The following is a 27,722-nucleotide window of genomic DNA, read 5'->3' as shown; positions in this document are numbered from 1 at the left end:
CTATTTATTAAGCACCTACTGTGTACCAGGTACTGTGCTAAGTGTTCTAGAATCCTGTTTTGTTTTTTCTAAACTGTGCTAAGCTATATATGAAGACTTTCTTAATACCTACCCACTGCCCTCCCACCCCAGTGCTTCTATCTCAGCCGTTAGCACTTCTCCCTCAAGAAATATAGCTTTTCTATATTTTGTACATATTTACACATGTACATGTTGTCTCCCAGATAGAATGTAACATCTTATTTCATTTCTGTTTTTGTAACTCCTGTGCCCAGAAAGTGAGCACTGTTCCTGGCACACAGTAAGCCCTTACACTCTTTTCTTGGTTTGTTTTTACATCTCCCCTGTATTAAAATGTTGTCTTTCTAGTTAGATTGTAAATTCTTGAGAGGAGGTCCTTGTGGGGAAGAGAGGGAAAGGTGGGGCGGGGAGATAGAGACCCAATCCCTATCCTTTGGTCTCCCCCATGGGCAGGCACTGAATTAAAAAAAAACGTACTGAATAATGGATTTCTATTTCCATGCTCTTCCTTTGGATAACTTCTGCTTGCTCTGATTTCACTCCTCAGATATCACTGCATGACTCTAAAAGTCCCAGCCACTCCTAGTGAACTTGAACCCAAGGCAACCCTCCCTTAAATTCTGCAGGGAGCTCAACCTCAGGGCAGTTAAGCACGTGCCCTTCCTGCTAAGCCTAGAACTAGTCAAATGACTTCAGGAGGCTGGGGTTTCTCTTCCGGGCCCTCCCTGCTCCCCTCACCCTGCTCCCCTCACCAGGGTCCTAATGTGGACTTGGAGACAGAAGGCATTCACTTCCCTGCTCAGCTTCCTGGCTTTGAGTTTGGGAGTGGGGATGGAGGTTGGGGAAGGGGAGGAGGGAAAGCAAAATATTAGAGGAGCATTTTAAAAAGGAGAACTCTTAAAGAGTGAGTTGGTGTCATGATCATACTCAGCTGCCAATGGGCATGTGAAAAAATGCATGGCAAACAGAGCTGGGAGGGGAGACTCAGACCTTGCTTTAAGCTGTTAGCAAGCCTTGACTCTGCCTGGCTGATACATACAGGGGCTCTCAGTATGGGCAATAAAGGAGGAATGGGGGATGGGTGGGGGCTAGCCTTATTAATAATTAACAATGTCTTTAAGAAAAAAAATCTTTGTGGTTTGTTGCCATACAATCAGCATTTTAGAGTCGAAAATGCAGTTTAAAGGTTGGAGGAGGGCCAGGGAACGGGCTGTTTTCTGCTGAGCTGGCGAGAATGTTAGGCAGGAATCCAGGAAAAACAAATCAGTCCTGCCATCCCCCCACCCCCACCCGATCCAGGAAGTTTCACTTTAAACCGAACCAGATGATGGCTGAACAGAGCTCGGACAGTTAACTGTGAGCTTGCCAGCCCAAAGGCTGTGGGTAACTGTTCCCAAGGAAGAGCCAAGAGACACTGATGGCCAGGGAAACCCTACTCCAATTTCTTCTGTAAAGGTGGCGATTATGATGGGACAGAAAAACCCCCAAGGAGGGTGGACAGGTACATGAGGCCATATGGGTAACTGTCAAGTTGTCTGATATAGGAACTTGCTAGGGTCTCCCTGACTCATTCCTCCAGCCAGAAGAAAAGGTATAAAACTGTTTCTGGGTTTAGAGTGTGATCATGGGGGATTACAGCTTGTGATGTTACTGATCTGTCAACTAAGGATTTACCCAAACCCACTGGAAACCTACTCTTATTACCTCAGTCTGAAAGTGAATAAAGTGAACAGGCTTGCCCTTCTCGGAAGTCGGGAGACTCCTTCTAAATGGGCCTTGGCTGGGCCTTTTCAATCCAGGCAGGAAGCTGCCAAGGAAAAAGCCCCTGAAAATTTAGACAAAGGGCAACTGTGGGTATGCAGGGGTGACAGGCTTGAGGGGATGGAGGACACAGGGACAGAACTAGTTGTCATTCAGGGAGCTAGCCTCAGAAAATAGGAGGACCTGGTCTTAACAGGAAACACCCAGTCTCAGTTACCAACTAGACCTAGGTCACTGGATATGACCTTCTTCTTCTTTCCAAGGGATCTATTGGGGAGGGTGGGGGGAAACAGTGGGGAAGACAGTAAGGGTGGTCTAAAGAAAGCCAAGGTCACTCTCCACTGATGAAACCTTAGAATCCAGGGATAGTTCCAAACAGACCCAGTGTCCCTCTAATAACCCGTCATAGATCTGTTTTCTGTGGATATCCTCAAACTTCAAATCCACCTGGAACATGACCATATTCTAAGCTGCTAGCTGGGGGAAGAGGAATTCCTAAGTTCACAGTCTCATGGCTAACAGTTGAGGGTCCTAACCTTAATGAACCTTAAGAATTCCAGAGGCAGAAGGGCCCTAAGAAATATAGTCCAACCATGAATTTACGATATGATCAAGAGGTAGTCATCCAGTTTCTTTTTCAAGACCTCAGAAGACAGCTCCATTTCACCTTCAGAGTGATCTAACTGTTAAGACATGTGGGGGGTTCCTCCCTCCTTGTATCAAGCAGAAATCTCATCTTTTTATAACTTCTACCCACTGCTTCCTCAAGCATCTCTTTCAAGCATGGCATGGGTGGGGTCCCCCTAATTTCAGGACTTTAGAATTTGAAAGTCTCTCCATCATATTCTCCATTTCCTTTATGGCTTCAAAGAAATAGATCACAAGAGACAATCTTTGTCTCCCAGTCTTCCATAGCCAGAGTGAGGGAGAAACCAGGAAGGATACTCACCTTCCAGGCTGGTCCGGATACTTGTGTTTGCAGTATGCTTCGAGGGAAGCATAAACTTTCTCTCGAAGAGCTTCCACTTCTGCAGGGTTGGAAAGTCCCTTAGAGTCTAAAAGGGAAGGAGAAATTCCAAAGGTAAGGCTCAGCTCTGAATGTGGAAGCTGGTAAATGTGAGTCCTTTCTGCGAAAATGCAGAGGGAGGGACCCACAGTAAATGGTCTCCAAGGCTATAAGACCTATGGGATGGGAGAGTTAGAAGAGTCCAGGGCTATACAGAGACTCTTTCCCTTTGAAGTCACTGAAGGCCAAATTCTACTGCTAGACTTTGATGAATCTACACAATATACCCCCTACCCAACCTATCCAACCTTGTTTTCCCATTGTTCATCACCATTCACCTTCTGTGGACTACTTCCTCTGCCCCAATCCATTAGCATTCCTGGTCCTGCTCCTCTCATTGTTCATATCTTGAATGTGTCTGCCCCTGGTTCAACTCCTATACAAAGTCTATAGTTCCTTCACAATTTAGTTCAAATGCCGCCTCCTTTAGGAAGCCTATTCTGACTGCATCTCCCTCCTCTGTGCATCACTGCATAAACAGACACTAGAAACATGAATGCTTTCCTCTTCTCTGTGTCCTTTGTGTCAATGCTGTCTCTCTGGTCAGACTGTGCACTCACTGTATGTAGGGGCTAGGTCATTTCTACTCCGGATCTCCCACATCCCGCACCAAGATGTGTTGCTCATAGCCAACTCTCACAAACGCTGGGTGATTGATTAGTCAGTCACTCCTCAGGTTGATGCTAGCTCATTGTTCTATCCTCCAATCCCCAAGGCTTCTCATCTTTTCTCTAATAGCCACTAAATAGCAGCTCAGTGTGGAAATAAGAAGGGTTATTAAACTAATTGAGCTGCAGACTTGATGTAGTGGGTTAAGTAGGAGCTTTGGCATCAAAGAACCAGGTCTCAGATTCTAGCTCTGCTACTTATCCCGGTGACCTGGGGGAAATCACTGGAAATCACCTTTGTTTCCTCAATTATAAAGCGATAGGGCTGGACTAAATGGTCTCTTAAGGTTTCTTCTACCTTTAAGTCTTCCAGGATTATGGAAGTTAGATGAGGAAATTTGATTCTCTACTTAAATGATATCCCACCAAGACACCATGGTGAGGAAGGTGGAGAGAGAAACTGCTTGGCTCTCTCTGCTGTGTGACATGATCTCAGACTGAGTCAAAGAGCATCAGGTGCTGCAGAATAAGGTCTCACAGATAAACAGAAGCAGGGATAAGTGACGTTGCATGGACACCAATGAAGCATAAAGATATTGTCCAACAATCAGCCCCAAGTGTGGAGAGGTTCATTACCAGAAGGTTGTTTGTTAGAGGATTTTTTAAATTTATTTTTACTGCAGCAACTAATAAAAATTATTTCCTTTAAAAAACCAAGGTCTTATGTTTCCAAAACAGGACATAAGGCCACCATCAGTGACTCTTGGGGGCAGCTCCTAAAACCCTCTAATCCCAGAATTGTGCTGCTGAGGGGCTACTGACCAAAGAGTATTTTGATGGAAGAAACAGAGGAGGGAAAATTCATTAAGCACATACTATATGCCAAGGCCCAGTGCTAATCACTTTATAAATATATTATCTCATTAGGTCCTCACTACAACCCTGGGAGGTAGCTATTATGATCCCCATTTTACAGGTGCCCTGCTTGCCATCACCTTTATTATGGTCAAAGGCATCCAAAACACCCCACCTTCCCTTACTGACAAACACTAACCTGGTCATGCAGGCATTCATCAAAAATGTTTTATTAGAGTTTCTTTATGCTCTCCACCTCTACCTCCTCTTGAAGCAATGAGTTTTACAACTTTAATAACCACTAGGAAATGTAGGATGACCTGTGGTTGGTCCTGTAACTACCTCCCCTTTGGTGGCAAAATAGAAAAAGGAGCTTAACCTAATGTGAAAAAAACCTGGGTTCACATCGTCCTTTGACTTCTATTTACATGATTACAGACAAGATAACCTAGGTTTGAATCTAAAATCTAGAAAGCTCAGAGCAAGGTAAACATAGCTGGATTTGGAGTCAGGGAACACAGGATTTGATTTCACACAAATTACTTAACTGTTCTGGGACTCAAATTCTTTTCTCTAAAATGAGGGAGATTAATGAGATGATCTCTAAGATCTTACACAAGTCTAAATCTCTGATTCTGGTCAGGCATGGTGACTCCCACCTGGAATCCCTGCTACTTAGAAGACTGAGGCTAGCATATCCCTTGAGCTTGGGCATTCTGTGTTGCACCAGGCTGACTGAATGTTTGCACTAAGGTCAACATTAGTAAATATGGTGAGCATCTAAGAGCTGAGTGTCACCAGGGAACCTAAGAAGAGATGAATCAGTACAAGACAGAAGTAGAGTAGGTCAAATGTTTTATTCCCATCAGAGTGAGAAGAGACCTTTGAATAGTCCCTGTACTTCCAGACTGGATGAGAAAGGGAGACCCAATTCTTAAAAACAAACAAACAAACAAACAAAACCTTCTAATTCTGTCCCATTTACCGTCTAGGTAATTAGGTCATCCATTCATCCATCCTTTACTACCTGTGTGATCTTGGACAAGTCATTATAGAAACCTCACTTTCCTCCTCTGTAAAATGAAAGAGTTGGACTGGACTAGAAATCTCTTCAGAATCTACACTGATGACAATGACGATGATGATCCTAATGATAATGACACAAGTAGCCTAGATTTGGCCAATAATTTCTCATCCCTCCTCCCAAATTTATGGATTTTATTTCTGCACCTTTTTAGTACTCAAAACCTAGTATATAAGAGACACTCAGGAAATATACACAGATGATGAGGATTATTAAAAAAAACACAGCCCAGAATCACACAGCTGGAAAGGACTTTAACAAACATCTATCCAACCTCTTCATTTTACACATGTAGACATTTTAATATAGAGAAAAAATGCTCTTCCCAAAGCAATAAGTAGCAGAGCAAGGATTTGAACCCAGGATTTCTGATTTTTTTCTACTACATCCCACTTCCTCATCAAGCTACATCGGGGGCCTCAACTTATCCATACCCTCCTTTATATTTCTCAAAGTTCTCCCAAACCAGTGCCCTTTTCTAACCAGTTCTGTGCTTTGCAGGCTAGGGCTAGCTTCTCCAGCTGGATAAGATCCAGAGCTTGAGGAGCAGGGTTAACATTTATGAGGCTGTCATAGTTAAACTGTGAGGTAAAGACTATGGAGGGATAAATGGCCCTATATCCTAGAGTGGACATTTTTAACTGGTTTGGCAAAGCAAAGTCCTATCTCAATGTGGTAATACTTAAGGACTGTACTGTATGATCTCATCACACCAGCCTCCCTCCCTCATTTCCCATTTGGACCTGTCCCCTCCAATCTGTCTATTACTTTTTCTCCTTTCGTCTCCACAACAGACATTCTTGACCCTCACTGCTGAGGTTATAGGTTTGCCAAGTTTTCTTTCTTGCTCTCTTTTTATGGCTTCCAAAGATCTCTGGAGATCAAATTTGCCATAATCTGTCCTAATTCCTCCCTCTTCTTTTCCCCCTTCTCAACCTTCACTTGACATCTCTACTCAAACGGGTTTCTTCCTTCTGATTCCAAGCCCTTACCAAACATATTCTGCATGAGCCATTCAAAGACTATTTCATGAGATTACAAGACTCAGAATAGGAAGAGACCTTAAATGCTCAACGTCTCTCATTTTATACAGATAGTGAAAAGAGGCCCAGAGTGGTCAAGTGACTTATCTATGGTCACTCAAGTAGCAAAAGACAGCCTTCTCCAATTTGAGACCCAACATTACTCCTTTAAAAAGTTTTACAGGCAGGCCTTGCATCCCACTGTCCATTCTACATAAATGTTCGCTGAATTTCACATCATTCCATTCCTTGGGTAGTAAATGAACTTGCTTTCTAGCCTATCTCCAGATCTAAGAACAAGAGCATGGCCAATTGAGCCAGTCATGGTGGATTAGGCCATTTGAGCTTTTCGTATCGGAAGATGACCATCAATCACTGGTGACAGCTGAGCGCGTCAGTGCAGTATATGGTAAAATGGAAGCAGACTAAAGAGAACATATGTATGTTGGCAACATCTCTGTTTTTCTTTCTGCTTCTTCCTTGAGGAGTGACCTGAACAACGTGAGATGTACCAACTCTGCAAACTTAGCTGCTACGAAGATCTTGACTGAGTAACTGATACATGGAAGCCGGAGGACGTGGCTGACTTAAGTGACTCAGACACATTTAGATGAAGGATTATGGGCTATTAACACAAAATTAGGTTGAGTAATTTCCCCAGGAAGGGAAACTCTGTAATGGCTATCAATGAAAAAGAAAGACAATTAATATGGCTTTCATCTTACAGACTGTCAGAGATGACATAATAGCCTTGATTGCCCTGAATAAAACCATAGAATACATCCTGTAATGTTATCGGAGAAAAGACTGGTAATTTTGCAGTCCAATGACCTCCTTTTACAAATGTGGACACTGAGGTCCAGAGAAGGGAATGATTAGTCACATGAATAGTAACTAATCAACTCGCAAGCATTTATTAAAGCCTTCTCTGTGGCAGGTACTGTGCTAAGGAATCACCAACAGGAATCAATGCTGCCTTCAAGGAGCTACAGTCTATCTTTAATAAGTGGAAGAATCAGGACTTAAAGCTCAGGTCTCTTAGCTCCCAGGTCAATGCTTTTTCCATAGCTGTTACAAAGCCTATTTCTAAAGGGCCCTGCATAGAAATTTCAAGAATAAAAACTGCTGAGACCTGCCTCTTACCGCAACCTTGCAATTTAGCCTGGGGCCCCAGCCTCAGAGAAGTCAGGCTAGTTACTGCTAAGAAGGAATCAACAGGCTTCTCTCATGAGTCTTGCGCATCTCAACTAGAACGTTAATGGTAGAACTTGCAAATTCTGGTGCAGAATATGGGGATTCTATGGGTGCTGGAAGATTCTACCAGGAAGATGGTTGGGAGCAAGGGAAGCACAGAAAAACAGAGGCCAGAGCCAGGGCCAGGGCATGTGGGGGAAGGAAAAATAATAAAACGAGAGAGAGAGAGAGAGAGAGAGAGAGAGAGAGAGAGAGAGAGAGAGAGAGAGAGAGAGAAAGAGAGAGAGAGAGAGAGAGAGAGAGATACTCTAAAGATAAAGAAAGACTGTGAACCATAAAAGCAAAGCATGGCTATTTCCAAATGGGGTTCTCAAATGATAATCAGACGCCTAGAGGGTCCTTAACCAAAAACATCTGGGAATTGCTGTTCACCAAGGCTGAGAACATCCAAAGAATCTGGGGTTGGTCTCTGGCCCCTCATCCCTGCATCCTCCATTACATGCAATCTGACCTTTCAGTTCCACAAGGAAGAACCAAGCAAAGGATGTGTTGTTACTGCAGATCTCACTGACTCTGGAGACTAGATTTGCTTTTCTGTTTTTTTATCCAGAAGGAAAGAAAGGACGTACCCGGGTTGAAGAGGACAATGGCTCTCAGGCAGCCCAGCTCTGTCTTGTCCATCTGCATGTCTCGCATTTTTGACACAAGTTCTGTCAGGACTCTGCAGGGGGAAGGAAACATAGAACACAAGACACCCCATCAGACAAGGGTTCCCCCGCCCCCTGCTTGGAGATCGCACTGACAAAGTGTCAGGACATTTTGTCATTCCTGAGTGAGAAAGCAGGACTGAAACTGGGAATAACTTCTGAAGAAATTTTAAAGAGGGAATGTCACACCAGGGCAAATCTCCCAAAAACAGTGAGAGAGAAAGACAGAAAGAGAGAGACAGAGAGAGAGAGAGAGAGAGGAGAGGGAGAGAGATTGAGAGAGAGAGAAATATTAAATGTAACTCTTCTGCCAACTCTTTTTAGTATTCATTTTTGTGTGTTATTGCAAGTGTCTGTATTTAAACGAGCTCTTTCCCCTTCACACACCAATGTCTGTTTAGATTTGGCTCAACGACACAGGGAGCAGGGTCAATCATTATTAAACTGGAGACTGGAGATCAAGGAGAAGCTGATGTTAACAGCTGGGCAGAAGTGAGTTTGGAGTCTTACCCCTGCCTTCATGTGGCCATCTGGCTACCACTCTTAGGTTGATCAGCAACTGAGACTAGGTGGTAGGTACTGACCCACTCCATGCCAGCGTACTCATCTGTTCAATAGGTTACAAGGATTCCCACTTCACATAGCAGTAGCATCTAGCTATTGTTTTGTCAAACCCTGGAAATTCCCAAAGGGCAAAGTTGTTTATGGGTCTATGCCCATAAGTTCCACATATCATGGAAAGCTGTTTCCCTGAGATGTGGATGACAAGAATGAGGAGGGGAGAGAATTCTAGCTTCTCTGCAAGGGCTCTTTTGTTCCTTGGAAAATAGAGAAAGTCAAGTGAGCATCAAAGGGATGGGGAGGAGGGAGGAGGAAATTCTCTAATTGAAATAAGGTGCCATTTGCCATCTCAAACCCCACTCCTTCAATAAAAGAATCCCCAGGTGTTGCAAGTCATAACAATCAAGTGAATGAACGGTCACTTAACCTTTCTAGGCCTCAGTTTCCCCAACCCTACAATGACGAGTTACAGCCAGGTATCCTCTATGGACCCTTCTAGGTGAGGATCTGATGATTCTGTCTGCCATGGGGGTATATCGGCAAAAGGCCTGAGTTGGCCTAAACTTGACCTTCATAATGTGTTACAGATCTCTCCTCTAGAAATTTATTCTTCATCTAAAACCTTTTAGAGGCTACTTCTGCTACCAAGGAATATCACTTCTCAGAGGGACATTTTCATAAATTTATTCCTCAGTGTATTAAGTTTCTTAAAATCTCCTCTTTCAAGGTTCAAGTGGAAAACTCCTAATTCCTATTATGCAGAGTTTAAGGGTAAACTCTTACACTGTCTGACCCTTCCATGACTTTATGGACTGAGGCCCTATTTCCATTCCAATTTTTTTCTTCCTAAACTGTGCAGCCTTCTCACTTAGCAGCCCATACATTGTACTTAATTGTTTGAGCTTCCCATCTCTGGGTCCTGGGTCCCCTCCAGTTCTGTCTATTTTTTGATAAGCTGTGGCAAAAGACATACAGTTTTCTAAATGCAAGCTCACTGTAGATTTATGTATGGATTCTCTAGACTAATAACAGTGATTAAAGAATTGCAGAGAAGTAGATCTTAGAGAGGATTTACCCCAACCCTCTTGTTTTACAGATGGAGAAACTGAGACTAAAGAAAGGAAAGTGACTCACCTATGGTCACATGGGCATGAAAGAGCTGGGACAAGAAATCAGGTCTTCTGTCTCTTTACCCATGTCTCCTCAAAAGTACATTCAGATGGATCAAAGGGAGGAGACTCTAACCCTACCCTCTCTAGAAGGCATCCCCTTCCACCCCACAAAGTCCAATCCCCACCTGTCAAAGATGGCGCCCACCCCTGCACTGTGAGCGCTGTTCCTATGGACGTGAAGGCCGGTGGCAAGAAGGATCCCATCTTTCACTGCTATCGAGCGGTGAGAGAACGAGGCGATGAGCAGCTCATTCCAGCCTGTAGGGAAGGGGGGAAGAGGACACACATTGATCTCCAGTCCCTAATGAGCTCTTCCTTTCTCTAATGCCTTTCCCACTTGTCTGTCACCATGCAGTCAGCACATTATGTATAAACATGGTCCTGTTCCCTAACTGTATGTACCATACAATTTAGTTCATCATGCTGATTTACACGGTCTGAATAAAATGTAAAGGTAATCTGAAAGTTCTGAAGAAATGTACCAATGCACTCTTCCTTCCTGTTGCATGCCAAGACCACTAGTTGGTGTTAGAAGAGTGTTTAATAATTGAACCAGTCACAATCTGGGTTTAAAAAAGAAAAAGCAGTTGTACAGAATGAAGAATTCTTTTCTGATATTCAAAATAAAAAGATCTTAGAGTTTTATTAGAAATGGAAAATTACAGAATCACAGGATGTTAGATAATAGACAGGAGATTATGTTGGAGGGGAAAGAATACTGGATAAAAAGCCAGGAGGCCTGTGGGATCTTGGACAAGTCTTTGTCTTGTCTCTGTCAAGTCTTATGCACAAGTTGGATACTCCACCCTCTCCTTACCTTAACCCTCAGTAGAACATAAGCTCCATGGGGGAAAAGATTTTTCATTTTTATCCTTGTATCCATCACCAGCACTGATCATAGCACCTAGTAAATCTGGATGGAACTGAAGTTAATTTGATTTCTGTGGACATCTAGCTTAAATATCCATTTTTTTTATAAGGAGAGAGGAGCGGTGTTGTGTGAATGACCCTTTTCAACGTCAACCTTCTGAGATTTTAGTCTAACTGCTTCAATTTACAGAAATTGAAATTAAGGACCAGAAAAGAGAAATGACTTGTCCAAATTTGCAGAGTAAGTTAGGCCTGGTGTCAGCTCTAGCACTGTCTCCAGATACCCAGAATGGTACCCTTGCCACCAGAGATAGCTCCAATTGTCGCACACATATTCATCTGGTCTCCCTAGTAAGAGCCATGAGCAATGGTGGGAGACAAGGACCTGGTCCCTTATTTCTTCTAAACTCCCCATGGCATCGAGCACAGGACTAGGCACACAGCAGTACCAACTAGCCAACAGGAAAGGTGAGAGGTTAGTGGGGAGGGTGCCTGGGGGGGGGGGCATGGAGGAGGGGCAGCCCCTCAGCAGTGCCAGTACAGCTCTCAAGATCAGCTGTCCAAGGGCCAAGGAGAAATGAACTTCCCAGGGGAAAGACCTAGGGTGGGGCTGCATGCTTGGCAAGTTTATACAGGAGGAAGACTTATTACAAACCACCCTCTCCCTTCCCAAGCTATTTCAAGTCCCTTCCCTAGCATGGACCAAATTGTACAGAGATAGCAGGACCTGGAAAAGGATCCTGAAGAAATGGGGTATGTGGATATGTGTGTATGTGTATGTTTAGGAGTGCAGCATCACTTTAAGCAAAACTAAAAGATAAAAATCCCATTTTCCAAGAAGCAGAGTGTGCTTGGTAACTGGATACACCAAAAGAATCTGCCATAAAATTTTCTTAAATTATGAGTCTGACTAGAACACTAAAAATATGATTACATTTGTGAAAACCTGTTCACATGTAATACATCATGGGTGCATGGTAGTCATTTAACAAATGCCTGCTTGCTTTGTTAATTAGTGCAAAACCCATTGTGTAATGTAAAGGCCACCTTGATGAAGAACTCTAGGTAAGTCCCAATATCAGTCATCCCTTGAACCGGTGATTCAATTTAGCAAACCCTTTTTCTCATAATCAGTCACATGCATCAGGAGGTCATCTGGTCCATTCTTGTGCCTCTGGAAGGTATCTGATATAAGCCCTTCTACACCAAGAGAACATGCCTACATTTCCAAGGGGTCTGGACTACCCAATTGCCTTTGCAAAGGAGAGCTGAGCATATGCTAGGTTTATAGATCTTACATGTGACCAAATGCCATCATGAACCATATTCCTTCATAGAAAGGAAGATTGCTGAGACACTAGGTTGTCTTGTTTTTCATTTATATTCTCATACCTAGTACAGGCAGCATGGGACAAGGGAAAGAACACTGGATTTTGAGTCAAAGGATTTGGTTTAAAATCCTGGTTTTGCTACTCAGTATCTGTGTGACCATAAGTAAGACTCTCACTCCCTTCTGGCCACTCACTTTCTCATCTGTAAAATGACAAGAGTTGGACTAGAGGCCTCTTTCAATGGCAGACAGTGCGTCACTTAGCACAGAGTAGGTGCTTCATAAATGCATGTTTGATGGATTAACTGGTTAATAAAGGTCCACTGACAAAATTCGTGCCAGAAGAGACATCGATATATTAGAGAATTCCTGAGGAACCGCCTTTTAATCTCTCCATCCCCCAGTCCCAGGGCAGGCATTTTAATCACTAGCCTTCCACCAGAGGCAGCTAGGTGACAAGTTGGACAGACTTGGAGTTGGGCCTTGGAGTTAGGATCACTTGAGTTTAAATGCAGCCTCCAACACTTACCAGCTGTGTGGGCAAGTCATTTAACCTGTCTGACTCAGTTTCCTTAACTATTAAAGAGCTGACCTCCCAGGTAGGAACACACACCCTCAGCTAGAATCTGTATTTCACTAAGGCCTTTATATTTTAAGTTTTTGTTGTTAGGATCAAATGCAATGACATGTGTAAAACCTTTAGCACAGTGTTTAATACGTAATAGGTGCTTAATAAGTCTATCCATCTTTCCTTTTTCCTTCCTCTCTTCTTTCCTTCTATATCCACCATTGAGTTCCTACAAGTTCCTGAGCAGACTCAGGAGATCTGGGTCCTGCTCTTAGTTTTGCACTGACTTGTTCCATAAACCTGGGAAAATCGCTAACTTTTTGGGGTCTCAGTTTCTTCTCGTGTCGAATGGAGAGTAGAATCACTGCTCTCTCTAAAGTTCAGTCATACCAAGAGAGACAAGAACTCACACAAATACAGAATAAGGTCTAGGAAGTACTTTTTCCCACAAAAACTCTGGGAAGTAGTTAGTGGAAAAATTACTATCCTTGTTTTAAAAATGAAGATGAGACTCAGAAAGCTGAGGTGATTTGCCCAAGGGGATACACATAATAAATCCCAGAGCTTGACATTCTCTTCTATTTCTTTCCTCCTTTGGGAGGGGAGGGTGAGCGTAACAGCTAATGTGTATTTTTTTTTGTATGTCCATATATACTTGTTAATGGGTTTTATTTCCCTTACCTTCTCAAAGGATGGGGGAAGGGAACAGGGAGGGAGAGAATTGTGAATTGAAAATAAAATAAAAACTGAATTTTAAAAGCCCCAGAGCTGGAATTTGAATCAAGATCTCAGGATACTAAGTTTGCTGCTATCTTACAAAACCCCTCTCTGTCTTTTGAGGATCAAATGAGCTAACAAATGAGAATGTCCTTTGAAAAGTAAAAAGTACCACACAAAGGTAAGGGATTATTATGACTATTATCACATAGATTCCAGGAACTCAGTTAGACAAGTCCTATCGCTTCCTTGTCATTTCTGGATCTGAAAGGCAGAAGGAATGGTTTCAGAAAATGGCCTAAGGTCTTTAGTCTTGGGATCCAAGAATGAGTCAGAAAAGGCAACATGTGGAAAAAACAAGCATGGAAAGAATCTTAACAACCATCTAATCCAAGTCAATCATATTATAGATGGAGAAACTGAGACCCACAGACAGGAAAAGATTTTCTCAAAGTCACATAAAAGGAAATCACCTATCTTATGCATATTTTCCATGATGAGGGGGAGGGGCTGAGGGGGAAGGAGAATTTAAAAAACCAAGTTAAATGTACCCATTTCTGCCCTATAGGTATAGTCTCATAAGTGTGACTTCTGTTGTTGCTAATTCATTGAAATATCAATTCAATTGCTTAAAAAAAATTAATGCAAAAAAGTAAACATCTTGTAAGGAACACAAACCCTCCACTGGAATCTGTAGTTCACTGGATCATCTACATTTTATGTTTCTTTTTTTGTTAAATCTTCATGTACCAAAAAAAGGCTCCCATCCCTGGGTGACTCTCAAAGATGTGGACTCCATGCCTAGTCACTCTAATTGCATGCTCTCTCATACCAGAGGCAATTTCCCCCTTGCAGATTTAACAAAAAAAGAAATATAAAATGTAGATGATCCAGTAAAATACAGATTCTCTTGTCTGTCCCAAAACCACAAGGTTTTCAAACCTTTAAGAATTCATGGACAGACAAGGGGAAAGGGGTACGGTTGGTCTCCTTCCACTGGCCCAAGGACTCAGTTCCATTTAATTTTCCTGCGGTGGATGCATGAATGAATTCAACCACTGCTCTTAGCTAAGTTATAATCTTTAAATATTTTATGTGCAGCTGTTCACCATGGGCTGCTCCATGTACTCAATAATACATAAAGCCATTGGTTAGACATCTCTGTAGAGGTTATCTAAGGCTCTACTGGATAAAGACACCAAGAGTTGGACCCTGCATGGCAATGTCCATGAGCTTCCTCTAGCATTTGGCAGCACAAGGATCATGAGATCACAATACAGATGTATTATGAAAAAAGGGGGTGACACTACCCAAGAAAGTCCCCCTCTTTTGAGTGGTGCGGAGAATTCCAGTTACCGCACATAGAAGAGCTAACTAGGGTTGGAACTTTAGATCTATGTAGACCAATATGAGTCCTGGAATTAAACATGAGTGAGACACCATCATGACCAGCTACCTCTGGGAATGATATATTAGCTCCTAGAGGCCAGACTTGTTTACCACAAATTAGCTGAAGTGTACACAGTTACTGATGATTCTTGGGACATTCTTGGTAGAGTCATCTTTATCTGTAAACCGAAGGAATTAGACTAGATAATCATCCCTTCCTATTTTAATATTTTATTGTATTAAGGTTGAAATCCCTTTCAGATCTGATGGTATATAACAATGTATTTTGAAAAGATCCTTTCCAGAGCCAACATTCTATGATGAATGAATAAATAACCCTTTATTAAGTGCTAACAATATGCCAACTACGAAAAATGAACCCAACCCAACTAGAGGCAGCTAGGTGGCTCAATGAATAGAGAGAGTGGGCCTGAAGTCAGGAAGACCTGAGTTCAAATCCAGCCTCAGACACACACTAGTTCAGCAAATCACTTAACCTCTCTTTGCCTTAACCTACTGAGGAAGGAAATGGCAAATCACTCCAGTATCTTTGCCAAGAAAACTCCATGGACAGTATGGTTCATAGGGTCATGAAGAATCAGGTGTGACCGATCAACAACAATGCCAAAGCACCATGTTCTATGAACTATATTTTGAGGTCCTTTCTAATTCTAACATTGTCTATAGTACAACTACATAATATTTTCTATCTCATATATATATAAAGATCTTCAACAAAAAGAAATTTATACAATCATCCAGCCCCTATACAAGGGGTCCCCAAGAAGTTAAGCCTTTAACTTAATTAAAGGTCAAATTAAAAGCTGAACTTGACTCACAGGCGCTCAGCTCCCTCAAAACAGTGCTTGCACACTAAAAGCCAACACAACCACTGGCAAAGTACATTTGTGTTGTTTGGATCAATGATGCTCTTACCAAAAGGATAAGTTTCTCCATACTCCATCTTTCAGATAGGATCAGGCTTTAAGGTAAGGAGAATTTTTAAGTCCACAGATTGAAAATTTGGGAGGAATTCAGAAATCGTTTCGTCTTACTACCCACCCTCGTTTTACATTTCAGACTTAAGAGGCATGACCTGGGCAAGATCATAAAGGTGCTAAGCTAGCAGAGCTGGGCTATGAAGCCAGGGCCCCTGACAACTCCCAGTCTGGAGTTCTCTCCATTATTTTACCTTGCCTCTTACTATGAGGATATAGATAAGACTTGGAAACAAGAAGAACCTAAAAGGTGAGTGGGATCTTAGAGATTTTCTAATTTAATATCCTCGATCACAGATGAAGAAACTGTATGTGGGTAGGTGGGTGCATATAAGCATGCACACATGTGTGTATACATGTATGTCCACATGGAGCCTTGGAGGAGGTAAGTCATGTGCACAGTCATTCAGCAAAGGAGACCCAATGCTCAGCAAAAGAGTCTTCTGTTTTTTCCACTACTGCACACTGCCCACATTATCTCCCATTTTTCATGGTACAGGCAGTATATGGGTTGAGAGAGAGAGAGAGAGAGAGAGAGAGAGAGAGAGAGAGAGAGAGAGAGGGAGGGAGGGAGGGAGGGAGGGAGGAAGAGAGAGAGAGAGAGAGAGAAGGAGCAGAGAGGCAGTCTCATGTAAGGGGCCAGTGAAACTACAGAAAATGTCCCCAGTATTCGTGGGAAAGGAAGCTAAGTTGGAGTGGAAGGAAAAAACAGAAAACCTCTGTGGGATCAGAGATAACATGGTAGAATTTTCCGGGCATTATTTGGACAATACCTACTGAGAAGTTTCTTCCTTGAAACTGAGTGGTTAACAGAAGGAGCTGATAATTTTGGGGGGGGATGGGGGTGGGCAGGGAGCAAAAGCAAACAAGATAGATTAAGGTGCTCAAGGAAATGTCCTTACCCCAAGCAGTTACTCTAAATGATTCGTTTCTACCTGCCCCATCCCCCAAATGGAGTGTGTGTATGTGTATGTGAGTGTTTAAGGAGAAATGGCAATTCACAGTGAATGTCCAGAGCATTCTGCCCTGTCAACTAGCCAATCAGATAGGTCAAATCATCTCTCAAAATTCCACTCAGCAAATAATTATATCTCTTGCATCCTGTGTTTCAAATGGAATTTGGGTTTCAATGTCCCAGCCTTTGCGTAACCAGATCCAGCACACAATATGGACTAAGTTGTCTAGCTGACTTTTGGGGGTCCTGGGTTCCTCCAGGAAATAAACCCTGCGACTTTTCCCCAGTGACCCACAACTTGGTTTTTTGCCACCAAACATGATGTTCTACACTGGCTCTGTCAGAAAATAATGGAGGTTCAAGTTTCATTCGGTATTATGGGTGGCATTTCCTCACCATTTTCCTAGTGGTGGCAAGGAATGAAAATGGCATGTGCTCTTTCCAGCTCATGGGGATAGGGCTGGTTGGACATGAGTCCCACCATGTCAGAACTGCATAGACCTCAAATCCACCCCATTTTACAGAAGAGTTCACTGAAGACAAGAAAAGGGAAGCAATCTCCCCAGGACCACAGAGTGGGTGTCTGGCAGCAAAGCCGAGGCCAGGACTCAGCTCTCCAAGTTCCAAATCCAAGGTTCTTTCCACTACACCATACTTCCTCTACCATTACTACCTCAGTCCCAGCCAGGTCCTTGAAATAAAACCCTCAAACCTGCATGAATGTCATCTTGGCTTGATTCTTCTCCCCCTCCCCAAGGGCACATCAACCTTTCGGTGGGATTTTCCTAAACTAAAGCCCAAATTCAAGAGCATTAAGGCCGAGAAGTGTGCAGGAACTGAGTGGCAAGAAACTGAGAGAATGAGTGATGAATATACGTTCTAGGGTGAATATCTTAGATTGCAAGAGAACCTTGAAACCAAGGTTCTAGGGGAATGGAACAGGGGGGTTACCACAGGCTCTCCTGTCTAGTAAGTTTGGCAGGTTAAGGACATGAAACCATCAGGTACCTCCTGAGATCATTCTTATAACCTATGGTCCCTTTCTGACGGGGAGCCCTGACCAATGGTTTGGAGAAAACTACGTCATGCTGCATCACGATGTCAATCTCAAAAAATGAAAGACCTTCCCAAACTGCAGCCCTAACCTACCCTTCCATTTTGTATCTGTCATTCATGAATCCACCTTAACCGTTCCTGAATCTGATGGATTTTAGCTAATACTGCCTTCATTCAAAAATATCTCCTCGGCTTGTGCTGGGGAGGGGGAAGGAGGGAGGAAATGTAGAGATAAATAGGAAATGATCCTTGACCTCAAGAACCTTAGAAACTACAGTTGTAAAGGAGAAATGACACACATAGGAATTACCATGATGCACAATTCCAGACATTTTATTCTCCAGTAGCTTGGGTTCTAATTGTCCTAAAACTTCCTCTTTTGAGCTACAAAGGGCAAAAGCTGTGTATAATCCATCTGGCATTCTGGGATTTGGTGAGTAAATCCAAGCTTAATGGCTTCAGAGACTTCAATCCTATGCATGTTCTGCCTTTGTCTTTCCAAGCAAAGGGTTCTCAATGGCAGCAGCAGCTTTTCCCCCTGAATCCCAAAGCCAGGTCTTGCCTTAGGTCGGAAGCTTCACTTACCCGCTCGCAATAGAATGACCTGGTCATCCAGGGGTAGCTCTGAGAAGTGGGGGATTCTCTTGGCCCATTCCACCAACGTGAAGAGCTGTTTGTCTGCTGCTTGGCATATGTTCGTAACAGGGTCGTTGGGCTGCAAAGAGAGAGAGGCACCATGAGAGGCAGGAAAGGCATAGATATGAGAAGATGGGGTAGGACTGATCCTACTAGGACCACTCTCACTCAGGAGGAGGCTTAAACTACTGTCCAGAGGGGCTGAGACAATTAGAACTCAGTTCTAGGCTGCATGGACTTTGCTTTAAGCAGTGAAGAACCCTTCTAAAAATATACCTCCTGAAGAAAATCCTTCCTAGATTAATGGAACCTCAGAACCATAAGGAATGTCAAAGGTCATTTCTAGTCCAACTCATACCTGAACAGGAGTCCTTTCTACAACAAGTTTTAGTCCAGACTTTGTTTGAAGACCTTAAACAAGAGATTCTGGAACCTGTAACTTCTTGAGGCAACTCATTCTATTTTCAGACAACTCTCATTGTTTCATCAAGCTTAAATATTCCTTTCTACAATTTTCACCTATTGCTACTAGGTCCAAGCAAGACAAATCTACTCCCCCTTCCACATGACAGTGCTTCCAGGGTTTGGGAACGGCTATCACAAACCCTTTTAAGTATCCTTAAGCATCCCCAGCTCTTTCAACCAAATTTTGTAGGGGGTGGTCATCTGTATCCTTATCATCCCTGATGCCCTCTTCTATGTGAACTCCTCTGGGTCAAAGTCTTTCCTACAATATGGTGCCCTCAGATGCTCCGGATGTGGCTGGACCACAGTAAAGGGCAGTGGGACTGGCCCCTTGTCCTACATACCACACCTCTGGAAATGCATCCTAGAACCAATTACATTAGCTTTTTCAAATGCCACATCACACTGCTGATTACTACTGAGTCTTCAGGCCACACAACCATTTCTCCCACTTACAAACTGGTCACAACCAACTACAATCATTTCTTCTGACCCAGCACCTCCCTGGCAATTATATTTTTATTTTCTGAATTTTCATTTTTCTTGATTCACCATGAAACATATTTTTAAGTTCTTCAAGTTTGCCTAATTTCCCTCATTAGATTATAAAGTAGATGAAGGAAGAGATTATATTATTCACTTCCGGGAGATCTGTGCATTGGGGCCAGGGGACGGGGAGAAGAGTGTTGGAGGAGACACCAGAAGCAGGCTCAGGGCAGGTTGTTGTGTAACAACAGAAATGGAGGTCTGAAGACTGACCCTTTGGAACTGGCAGCAGAACCCTAGCCTAACCCAATGTATGAGATGCTGCTGTTAACAGTGCTGTCTAGTGGGCTAAATGTTAAGACTAATGAGGAGATGCTAAAATCACAAAACTCTGGAGCTGGACACGGCCTCAGAGGTCATCCAGTCTAGCTACTCATCAAGCACAGGGATTCCATCTACAAGTTCCTGAGAGGCAACCATTCAGCCTCTTCCTGGATGTTCCAGTGAGGGGGCACTCATCCCATCCTGACACAGTCCATTCTATTTTCTCACAGCTCTCATTTTTAGAGCAGAGATCTGCTTCTCCCACCTACTTATTTTTTTTTTGTTTTTGCTAAAATCCGCATTTCACTTTTTTACTTTTTTTGATATATGGAATAAAACAAGCACTTCCATAACACAACATAATAAAAAAGATGATCGTACATGAAACTGCATATCTACTATGTACAACTAGCTATTCCTTTTAAATATATGACAAAGTTTTAAAAAAAGAAGGCAATTCTCACCTACTTATTATTACCTATTGGTCCTAGTTCTGGCCTCTGAAGTTGTGAAGAGTAAGTCTAGTCTTTCTTTCACTTGACAGTCTATCAACTACTGATCCCCCCAACCGAAGAATATAAGCTTTAGTGTAGGTTCATCCACATGTGGATTACTTAATTGTTCTAACAACCAAAAACTGATATGGCTACCCTTTGATGAGTAGCCCAAAGTAGATTATTTTACTGAGATGAGTCCACCTTTATTTTATTTCTTAAGCAACTCTAAGAAGATAAATTACATTGAAAATGCTGACATGTGCTGGTAGAGAGTGTTTTCTCACCTAAGAATTCCCTATGCAGGTCCAATATCTATTTCCAGTCCTACTTCTTATGTGTCTATGCATGATAAACTCTAGAATTAATTTCCTTTCATACTGAAGAGGGGGTACAGGAAGGTTTATTGAAAGCTAAAGGATATCAGGACCTAAAAAGTTTAGGAGCTCCTGATCTAAATCATCCCTAGGGTCCTTTTATGAAGTATCTGGAATAAAGTATGTGTAGCATGTTACCTGGGGCTATCAGAGCTTTGAAGGTATCAAGCAAATAATAGGAGATTGAGATGAGATAAGACTTTCTAAACCAAAGGAGCTTAGACTAGGTATGGGTCACCCACCCTACTCCAACACCTTCTCAGATTTCAGCGATGAGCCTTAGCACCAATACCCTGGCATCTAGTAGACAATTGGAAAAGGAAATCCAGAGCCTGGGAACTTCATCCAGTTGAGGCCAGAGTCACTGGCTTTTGATTGACACCCTGCCCACTCCACTTACTAGCTGTATGACAGCAGGCAAGTCACCATGCAAGAGATTGGCCCAATGCCTTGTATATAGTAGTACCCAATAAGCATCTCTTGAATTGGATTCACCTGAATAGACTCAGCATCATCATCCTCATTTGAAAAAAATTATAATCCTACTTATTTCATAGTGCAGTTGTAGGGATCAAATGAGATAATAGATGTGAAAATCCTCTGGAAACTAAAAGTGATGTAAGCATGTAAGCATGCTTTATTTTTCTGGACTAGTCCTGTGATTTTATTGGTTTAGGGAATTCCCAGTGAGGAACTCTCTACCGATGTAGTCCAGCACCTGCTCTGCCAATTAGAATCTAGGCAGGGAATTGCTTGTGAGCATCAAGAGTGAGCTGTCTAGAGTCACATTACCAGTCTGCGTCAGGAGGAGGATTTGAAACTCAGATCTTTCACACTCTGAGACCATGTCCTTTTCCACTACACCACATCCAATACACCTCTCTAAAAGGCATTATTAATATAATTATCCTAGTTCCCCAACAAAAGGTCGAAAGGGAAAGTCCCCTTCTTTCCCCCACCCCCAGTCCCTTTCTTCTGATCGATTCGTCCTGCAAGGGATTGATTTCCACATGAGCCGGGTGCTGGAATTTCATCATTCCATAAAACACAACAACTGAAGCATTGCAGCAGGAGAAAAAATACTTCCCTTTGAAATACTACCTAATAACGAAAACCATCTGCTCTTTAGTAGGACGTGCAGTCTAAACAGACCAAATCCCTGTTTAAAGAAACTGCTAACTGCTCAAGTGGGACGGCAATTACAAATTGGATGACGAGATCCGCTGCAGTGGTTCAAAAACCTTGGGGACTGGGGAAGGGGGCAGGGAGGAGTAGATACGGGTAGATGGAAGGATTTCATCCAGAAGCACAGCTTGCTGGGTTAGGCTAAAATCACAGGATCATGCAGTGGTCAAATAGGAAGAAGCCTTAGAAGGCATCTAGTCCAAGGTTTGCTAGACGTGGTTCTTCCAACAGCTCAGTTCTGGTGTAGGCAGAGGCCTTAAAGCTCAAGTCCCAACTCTACTATAATGGGGCAGTCTCCGGCTTCTCTAGCCATCCTCCTTCTCCTATGAATTCCTATGGTGCTTAGAGCCTGAGTCTTGTAAATGAGCACTGAATTAATTAAATGGTAAGCCCCTAGAAAGCAGAGTCTGTGCCATATTTATCTGGTATACCTGGTGCCAAGCAAAGTATACAGAGTACATGAGTGTAATGATGAATTTGATTCTACACTGTTCTCTATCTCATCTTGATTTCCAAACTAGACAACATGATCTCCTAGAAAGAACATGGGGCCTGCAGTTAGGAGACTTGGGTTCTATTTCTGGCTGAACCACTTAGTTAACTGTACAACCCTGTACAAACCACTAGTTCTCATGCGGGCCTTAGCTGGCTCTTCTCTAAAATGGATAAAGAGTAATTAAGGGTTGGACAGAATGCTAGAGACCATAAGCAGAATGTGACAGCTGGAAGGGACTTTACAATTAAGGCCAGAAAGTCCTATGTGTCCTAGCATTCAATCCATTTATGTTACATAGTCATTTGATCAAATCTCTGCTTTTTTTTTCTGCATTCCTCACAATGCTAGTATTGGAGACACTTGATAAAGACCTGCTAATTAATCCATTAATAATTCTAAAACTTCTAAATTCTAAATTCTAAAAATTCTAAAACAGTCATCTGTTAAAGGTGGAAAGGCTGTAGTATCCCTATTCCTCAAAACATTCTTTTCTAAAAGAAAGTAACTTCTCATGTCAATCATCCCTCACTCAGGTTGTTCAAATACTTCGGGTCAAACGATGCCAATGGCTCTGGTAATGGAAGGTCCAGCCTAGAGAAGCACAGTGGATAGAGAGAGCCCTGGGCCTAGAGTCAAGAGCACCTGAGGTCAAATTCAGATTCAGATACTTACTAGCTGTGTGATCCTGAGCAAGCCATTGAATTTATTTGCCTCAGTTTCTCCAACTGTAAAATAAGGCTAATAAAACCACCTCTCAGGTTGTTGTGAGGATCAATGGGGTAAGATTTTTAAAGTGCTTAGCACAGTGCCTGACAATTAATTAATGTGTATTTCCTTGCTCTCTGAATCTAGTCTCCTCATCTGTGAAAAAGAGAAGACTGAACCAGATTGTTCTATAAGGACCATTCCAGCTCTGACATTGTATAGTTCTTTGATTTTAAGCCTTTACATTGAAGTCAGAGGGATCTAGTTTGGAATGATGACAAATTATGAGGATTTGGTGTTTTTAAAACCCTGGAAAAATGCTAAGGGACTTTATGAAGGGCCTTCCCTAAGAAGATATTTAATGCATAAGGAGACAAGCCACTTGGAGGTTGGGGTGACAACAAGCATGAAATCAGACCTCTGGCTCTCAGGTGTAAGAAGGTGGGAAGAACTGAGGGATGGAAACATAGTATAGCGTAAACAGCATCAGATTTAGAGGTTTGAAGACCTAGGTTCAAAATCCAATTCTGCTACTTGCTTCTACCTGTGTGACCAGAGACCAGCCACCAGAACTCTCTAGGCCTCAGGTTCCTCTATCAAAGGGAAGGGTTGGGCTACATGATCTCTGATGTCCCTTTTAACTCTAAATCCTATTGCCCAAGGGCTCTCCCCTTGAGGAGAAGGGTGGACTCCATCCATTCCCTCAGTGCTGCCTAACAAGGAAGGAAGATGGAAAGAAAAGTATGAAACACATCCTACTGGACATACTTCTGAGTGCATGCATTAATTAAACTTCTGAACTATTTAGGGGATGGCAGGGAGATAATCACGGCATTTGCTGATGGAATTTTAATCACTGTCTCACAAGAAGCGGCTGTTAGGCATTCTCCCTGAAGCAGGCTGGTGGCTCTACAGCTGAGGACGTTTTCTCCAACCCTCTCAGCCCCCAAGAGACCATCCCCTTGGGTAAGGGCTTCCAGGCACCACTCTGGAGCATGCCTGACTGAAGAGTTGTTGGCTACCTGATCTTCCTAGAAATGGGGAATTTGGAAATGTCTTCCAAGGGACAGCAGCGACTTGAAACTCTCTCTTCAAAGGCTAATTAAGAGTGATGAAGCCAGGAGCAGCTCAATTACTGGTTTCTTTTTTCAGGGAGTTGAGAGCATGACAGGATTCTGCTAACTCAGCATGCACCTACTATCAACCTACTGTGTGTCCGCTCCTGTGGGGGATGTACAAGGAGGTGTGTGGTGGAGTGGGTAAAGTATGGGGCTAGGAACAACTCAACTCTTCTACTAATCCTCTTTGTAACCTTAGGCAAATGACTTCCCTTCCCTGAGTCTTAAATTTCTTCATTCTCTAAAATGGGGGAGTGAGGGGCAGGCTAGAATGGGGAAAAAAATGAATGAGTTTTTAAAAATTTCTAAAGTGTTTACTATATACCTAGCACTGTTAAGTGGAGATACAAAGAAAAAACTGAGACAATTCTCTCAAGGAGCTCACATTCTAATTTGGGCAGAAAAATCATCAAGGACAGTTCAGCTACATATAGGGTGGATGAAAAGGTCTAAGGATTCTTGAGGTACAATCATAATTCTTAGGGAGACAGTGCCTGAGATTCTGGAGGGCATAAGCTGGGCAGCTGGTTCTCAATCTTACCAGAAGACTGGAGTTAATGATTTTCTGCTGTCCAAGCAGTGTGAGCAACCATGTCCATCTGGCAACTGGGGGTGGGGGCAGAGACAACTGCAGATATATTATCCTGTGTCTACAAGAGAGACCGTAGTCTACCACCAATGGGAAAAGGGGTAGTGGGTCAGAAGGGTGGAATAGAGTGGTGACTCTGGGTTCCTACCTACAAGTAGCAAAGATGGTAGGGGTGGGAAGATGGACAGTGCCAAGTCTGAGGAAGTCAAGTCTAATCTTTTACCATTAAGGAAAATAATCCCAAAGAGAAGGAGTGATGAGTTCAAGATAACATATCTCTAAGCTCCCTTTCACCAAAAATCCCTATGATTTTATCACCATGTCTGTTATTATTGTTATTATTTAGTGTTATTAACATAGTAAGAGAAGACCACATATGAAATAGAGACAGAATAAGCTGAAACAGAATCCCAAGAGGTGCTAGGCTGTTAATGCGGACTGTGAACCTTGAAAGAATTCAGAGATATCAAAATACTTCCTAACAGAGGATTTTCTTTTGCTGGAGTTTTCACATGGAGGCTGGGCCAACCACTTACTGGAAAAGTCATAGTGGGGCTTTCTACGCAGCTGAGGATGGACTCAGTGGCCTTGGAAATCCTTTCCAACTCTGAGATACTCTGATTCTTATAAAGTTATGGGATCTTTACAGAACCTGGCCCTAAGCTACGCATGGGGCTTGTTCCCTCCTGTACCTTCATCCTTCCATTGTGTCCTATCTCTTTAATCATATTGGATGCTCCTTGAGGTCTGGGACAGTGATTACTCCAGCTTCACTGTGTCACATGGCATCTGGCAAAGACCTCTCCAGGCAGTAGGCAATCAATCTGCCAGTCTTAACTTCACTGATGCTTGACTTAGCCACAGTTGTGACTTTGGGGCACTAGAGAGACTCTCTGGGACTCTTGCTCGCAAAATTTTCTTCCCTTGGTGACTGTTGCCAGTGACATCTTAACCCTGGGGGTAAAACCCTGAATTGTCCAATGAAAGACCAAGCTTCAAATGCTTAGAGAGAAGGTAATAGTGTTTGTTGGCATTCACCTAGAAACATTGTAGAAATGACTTGGACTTCTTCCATAGAAGAGAATTGGATAAAGCAGGGTGAGAGCAATAAAGCTTGGGAGCCTCAAGGCAAGGACATGTTGTAGTGCCTACAGTATTGGAACTGGAATCAGAAAGAAAAAACAGAGGATCATAGTATTTAAACCTGGGGGAAAAAATCTCCAAGGCCAGAAGTATCAAACACATTGCCCATGAGCCAAATTAAAACATAATTGGGAAATACTGAACAAAAATAAATAAGAATGCAATAGAACATATGTACTACACTTTTATAACTAAGTCAAATATGCACCAGGCAGGGATCCTCATATATGGTTTAGTGGCCCATTTCCTATTTGAGTAAGATACCACTGTTCAAGGTCATTTAATCTAACCAGACCATTTTACAGAGGGAGAAACTGAGACCCAGAAAGTTTATGTGATTTGCCCCAAATCAAACAGGGAGTGAGTAGAAGAGACAGGATTTTAACCTACATCTCCTCTGACTCCAATTCCATTGTCTTTTCCAATGTAGGACAAAAAGAAGACTGAGCAGAAAGTTAATCCCACACCTTCTGCTCTGACCCTCCCATGGTGGCCCATGTCACTATTGGACAATTCTAATTGTCAGAAAGTTCTTCCTTACACTGACCCGAAATCTGACCCCTCCGTAACTTCCATTTGCTGACTTGAGTCCTGTTCTTTGAAGCTGAACAGAAGAAATTACTTCTTTCAAGTGTACCTTCAACTACTCCCATCCCCAAACTTAACTACTCTAGCCACAGTCAGTCTGGTCCAGTTGTCTCCCCACACATTCCTTCTATCATTCTCGGAGCCCCTTCCTAGACTGAAATGCAGCACACATTCCCCTTCCCAGCAGCTTGTGTTGAATTATGCAGGAAGCAGCATTCAATTTGCTCAGAGAAAGGAGGAGATGATGTGTAAGATAAAGTCATTTGTTCCTGCACCCTTTCTGAGGCTTGTTTTCAACTCAGCACAAAGTTCCTAGCAATTTCCCCTCAAGCCAAGAGGCCACCAAACCCGACTATCCAGAACCCAGCATGGTGCCCAGCATACAGAAGAAACTTATAAACGTTGGCTAAATGGGAAGGGCCGGATCAAGGAGCCCTCATCATCACTGCGTCTCTCTAGCTCTCTCCCATATTATGGTGAGCTCACGGAAACACTAGAGAACAGCCCTCCAGAAGGTGCAGCAATGACTGCAGGAATGCTTGCACAGGACTAGTTAGGCTGGATTCCAAAGTCCAGTCCTAGAAATGCTGGACGGTTGGATTTTGGATTTAGAGCAAAGCCCAGTGAATGGCTGCAAAGTCGAGGGGAGCCACCAGCTCACCTCTCCCCTTCATAGCCCAGAGACCACCTCCACACAGAGCTCTTGAAGCAAGGCCACGTGCATGTGATAGGCTTACACACTGATTAGAGCACCCTATGAAAGAGGCTGAGGCAATCAGTTTAATCTTCATAGGATTATTTGTTTTACTCTTTTTTGTGGCACGGACTGCCTCTGGCAATCTGTTGAAACCTATAGACCCTTTTCAGAATAATGTTTCTAAATGCATAAGGTACATAGAATTATAAAGGAAACCAATGATACTGAAATATGGTTAGCAAAATATTCAAACAAATTCATGCATCCTCAGGTTAAGAATTCCTAATAATACAGTTCTACTGGGCACCTATAGTCTATGGGCATCTAACAGAGCCTAAATCCTGGCCACAGTCTGAGCTCCGACCTCAGACAAAGCCTGAACTCTAATCTTGATAGCAAAGTGACCCCAGACAGAGCCTGACCCCTGACCTCAGCCATAAAAGGAATGAGCCCTAATCCCATTACAGACTGAAACCTAACCCAAC

The 27,722-nt window shown here is 42.8% G+C and overlaps 1 protein-coding gene across 4 annotated transcripts in view; it reads right to left on the bottom strand.

The window, feature by feature from the left end:
- RXRA (retinoid X receptor alpha) overlaps positions 1-27,722 on the bottom strand; it is a 434,404-nt gene that overhangs the window by 8,901 nt on the left and 397,781 nt on the right. For all 4 annotated transcript variants that reach the window (XM_072632904.1, XM_072632906.1, XM_072632907.1 and 1 more), the window contains exons 6-9: positions 18,520-18,649; positions 10,177-10,309; positions 8,241-8,332; positions 2,732-2,837 (exon numbers count right to left, since the gene is read on the bottom strand). In XM_072632904.1, the coding sequence (XP_072489005.1) occupies positions 2,732-2,837; positions 8,241-8,332; positions 10,177-10,309; positions 18,520-18,649 (461 nt within the window). The remainder of the gene's footprint in view (positions 1-2,731; positions 2,838-8,240; positions 8,333-10,176; positions 10,310-18,519; positions 18,650-27,722) is intronic.

The sequence above is a fragment of the Notamacropus eugenii genome, chromosome 1 (genome assembly GCF_028372415.1).
Source record: "Notamacropus eugenii isolate mMacEug1 chromosome 1, mMacEug1.pri_v2, whole genome shotgun sequence".
NCBI classification, from domain to species: domain Eukaryota; kingdom Metazoa; phylum Chordata; class Mammalia; order Diprotodontia; family Macropodidae; genus Notamacropus; species Notamacropus eugenii.
Note: the sequence above shows the minus strand (reverse complement) of the source record. Positions and strands in the feature narration are given on the sequence as shown.